Genomic DNA, 3,314 nt, shown 5'->3' on the forward strand with positions numbered 1-3,314 from the left:
GCATTTATTTTTATTCTAATACTTTATATATTGTTATTCAGATCATTAATTTTATAAATTACATAAAAATTAAAGTTTGATTTGTTCATATTTATTCATATTTTATACTCCAATAGTTGTTTTTAGCCTACTCCTCTCTCTCTCTCTCACACACACACACACACACACACACATAAATGTTCCATGGAGAATGTGCTAAATATTTAGACAATGCAGAATGCGTGAGAAAATGGGGAAAAAAGTCAATAATTTCTATGAATAAATCAATCTACTGTATGAACAATAATTTTGGTTTGGATTTAAATCCTAGAGGGGGCAAAATTTTTACCATATTTACTAGATACATTTGTTAATGAGTTATGTTGGTTTGTTCGTAGAATTTATTGATTTGTTTGTTTTTCTCCATTTTCTCTAAAAATATAATTATTCATAGAACCTAACCCTATATATATATATATATATATATATATATATATATATATATATATATATATATATATAACCCTTCCCTTATGTCGTATATAGGTCCAGTCTGGACCACAAATTGAGTAAATTCAGACTTTACGGACGATTGAGACATGGAGCGCACATTAAAGACGCAGTTTTTCAAAAAAAAAAATACGAAGGGCATAAAGTTCATTTGACAAATACAGTAACTTTATACCTGCAAATTGTAACACATAATAATGTATATTTTTAATATGAACCATGCATATGTCAGCACAGAAAGATGCATAATGTGAAAAGGCAATCATAAAGAATTAAAATAGAACAATGCAAATATTAAAAAGGAACCCTGCAAATGTTAATACTGAATAATGCATATTTTGTATATGAACCATGCAAATGTATATGAGGAACATTGCATAATGTGACAAGGAAATCATCATGAATCAGAACAGAACAATGAAAATCTTAAAAAAGAATCCTACAAATGTTAACATGGAACGATGCATATTGTGTACATGAAATATCTAACAACACAAAATTAACTCTGGATTCGATAAAACATACAAATCAACTCTATACACATTCTAAAAATATAATTAATTGTTATATACAACTAAAACAACAAGAAATATAAAATTGTTACTCAAATCAAATGAAACAAATGGTTATAAAAAATAATACTAATCTGATACAGGTTCTTCATCACAGTTATGCATATCATGATGTCGCATTTGTTTACATTTGCTGCGTTTTCTCAATGGCTTATCAGCTTTCTTCATCTCCTTCTCTTTTATTGGACTTGATTCTTTTTCCACTTCCTTTATCCTTCACAACATCAGACAACTAACATCAAGATCCCCAGGAACTGAGCCTCCATAAAATTCATCAAACATTTCATTGTTTGACCTGCCATCATTGGAAACTCTACATGAATCATGCAGCTCTTCAAAAGCCTGCAATAATTCCTCCATCTTAACACAATCACCATGAACCAAAGTAATGCAATTGTTAGCCTTAGCATAAAATATTACAATATGCAGGGTTCTGTTAAACAAGATGCATGTTTCATTAAAATAATATTTAATTAAAACATATGCATGGTTCATTAAAACAATGCAAGGTTAGTTGAAAAAATATGCAGGGTTAAGTTTTACATGTATGCATGGTTCATATTTTTTTTTTTATCAGAAAAATTGAAGCTTAAATAAAACGGTACCAGAGGTACCAAGGCAAAAGCCTTAAAGCAGTTTACAAATCAAGTCATTGGAGCACCACGCATCCAAATCCATCGCATCATCAACAATCTCAAAAATCCTATTCCAAGACCAAAGCCTAATCTTGATCTTCAAAACAAAGTTTTTGCTATCCCACTCTATACCACTGAAGCGTCTCTCATTTCTTTTCTTCCACAGGATCCAAATACAACCCACCCAAGTAGTCAAGAGAAGGTTTCTAATCTTCTTTTCTTTTCCAAAAGTAGTGAACATACCTAAGTGTTTTCCAAAATGGTTTGGGCGTGCTGTTGCAATACCCAGCCACTTCTGCAATTCACTCCACACCTCATCCGTCTGCGGGCAAAGAAGAAAAAAATGGTTGGTCGATTCTTCCTGCAACCCGCATTCACAGCATTTGGTCACTTCATCGCTCATCAAAATCTTCATTTTCCTCAAGTTATCGCACATCGGAAGTCGATTTTTCAGCATTCTCCACGCTGTCATGGTTGCTTTGTGAGGTGTTTTTGCCTTCCAAATCAAGTTAAGAAACTCTGCATCGACATTCGGTCTTGGAAGATCAATGCTGCAATCTTTGAGTTTTGAATATGCCGACTTTGTGGAAAATTTTCCATCCGGAGAGGCCATCCAAATCCAGCAATCTTCTCTATCTGCACAAGGAGAACACTGAGAAATAAAATTAGTTAGCCGATCCACCGCCTCCTGTTCACTCGCCCTTATCTCCCTCCGCCATTTGAACTCCCATTTCCATTCCCCATCAACCCATTTCCCCCATTCACCCACGGTTGCCTCTTTATTAGTATGCATGGTTCATATTAAAACATTGGATTAGTAATATCTCAATTGATCAATCCAAAAACACATACAATTGATCAAACGAAAAACACATACAAATTGAAACATAAATCAAACAAAAAACACATACAAATTGATAGCTCAAACTCAATTGATTTGAATTCCAAGTTATGTGTAGTACCAAATTATGTGCAGTACCGGGGCGCCAAATTTCATTAATTTCACCCATTGGAACGATACTGTCTCAAGTGAATTAATAAGAATTACAGAGAAAAAGAATAAGGAAAAAGTAATCACGTATATATTGCAAGAATAATGGAGAAGGAAAAAGAATCTCACGAATAAAGGAAACAAAATCTAAAAATCTATTAAAAAGGAACTCAGCGCGCAACACACGAGAATTAGAATTACAAAAGGAAATGACTGAATTACCTGTACTAAAGATTCAACGAATAAAAACGGTTAAAAAAAGGGGCCAATATCACCCATTAGATCAAATTGATGGATGAATGAGATTGAGTTCAATATACTATCTGAGGAAATTGGTTCTATATGATCATATATATATATATAGGGGAGGGTTAAGGTATAAACACTTAACATATAAAATACGAACTTGCTAAAATTTATGATTTATATGTAGAACATGTATGAATTGCGAAAAATAATTTTTTTTGCTACTTATGGGTTTCGAATTCGAGACTATGAATTCATCCAACAAGATGATGAATCAACCGTAGATCTTGATGATCTAAGGGCTCAAAATGGTTCCAATTTTATATTCTAAGAGGTGTTTTTATTTTAATTAGCCCACCTCTATATGTGTGTGTATATATA

At 32.6% G+C, this 3,314-nt stretch overlaps 1 protein-coding gene across 1 annotated transcript; it reads right to left on the reverse strand.

Moving 5' to 3' along the window:
• Positions 1-1,688: 1,688 nt before the first annotated feature.
• LOC131018616 (uncharacterized) lies at positions 1,689-2,489 on the reverse strand. The gene has a single exon (XM_057947330.1). It carries the CDS (start codon positions 2,487-2,489, stop codon positions 1,689-1,691), a length of 801 nt encoding a protein of 266 aa, XP_057803313.1.
• Positions 2,490-3,314: the final 825 nt, after the last annotated feature.

This window comes from Salvia miltiorrhiza, chromosome 3 (genome assembly GCF_028751815.1).
Source record: "Salvia miltiorrhiza cultivar Shanhuang (shh) chromosome 3, IMPLAD_Smil_shh, whole genome shotgun sequence".
In the NCBI taxonomy this organism is placed as follows: Eukaryota; Viridiplantae; Streptophyta; class Magnoliopsida; order Lamiales; family Lamiaceae; genus Salvia; species Salvia miltiorrhiza.

What these genes read in the sequence shown, in the direction of transcription:
- LOC131018616 (XM_057947330.1), bottom strand. Translation starts at nt 2,489, where the DNA reads ATGCATACTAATAAAGAGGCAACCGTGGGTGAATGGGGGAAATGGGTT.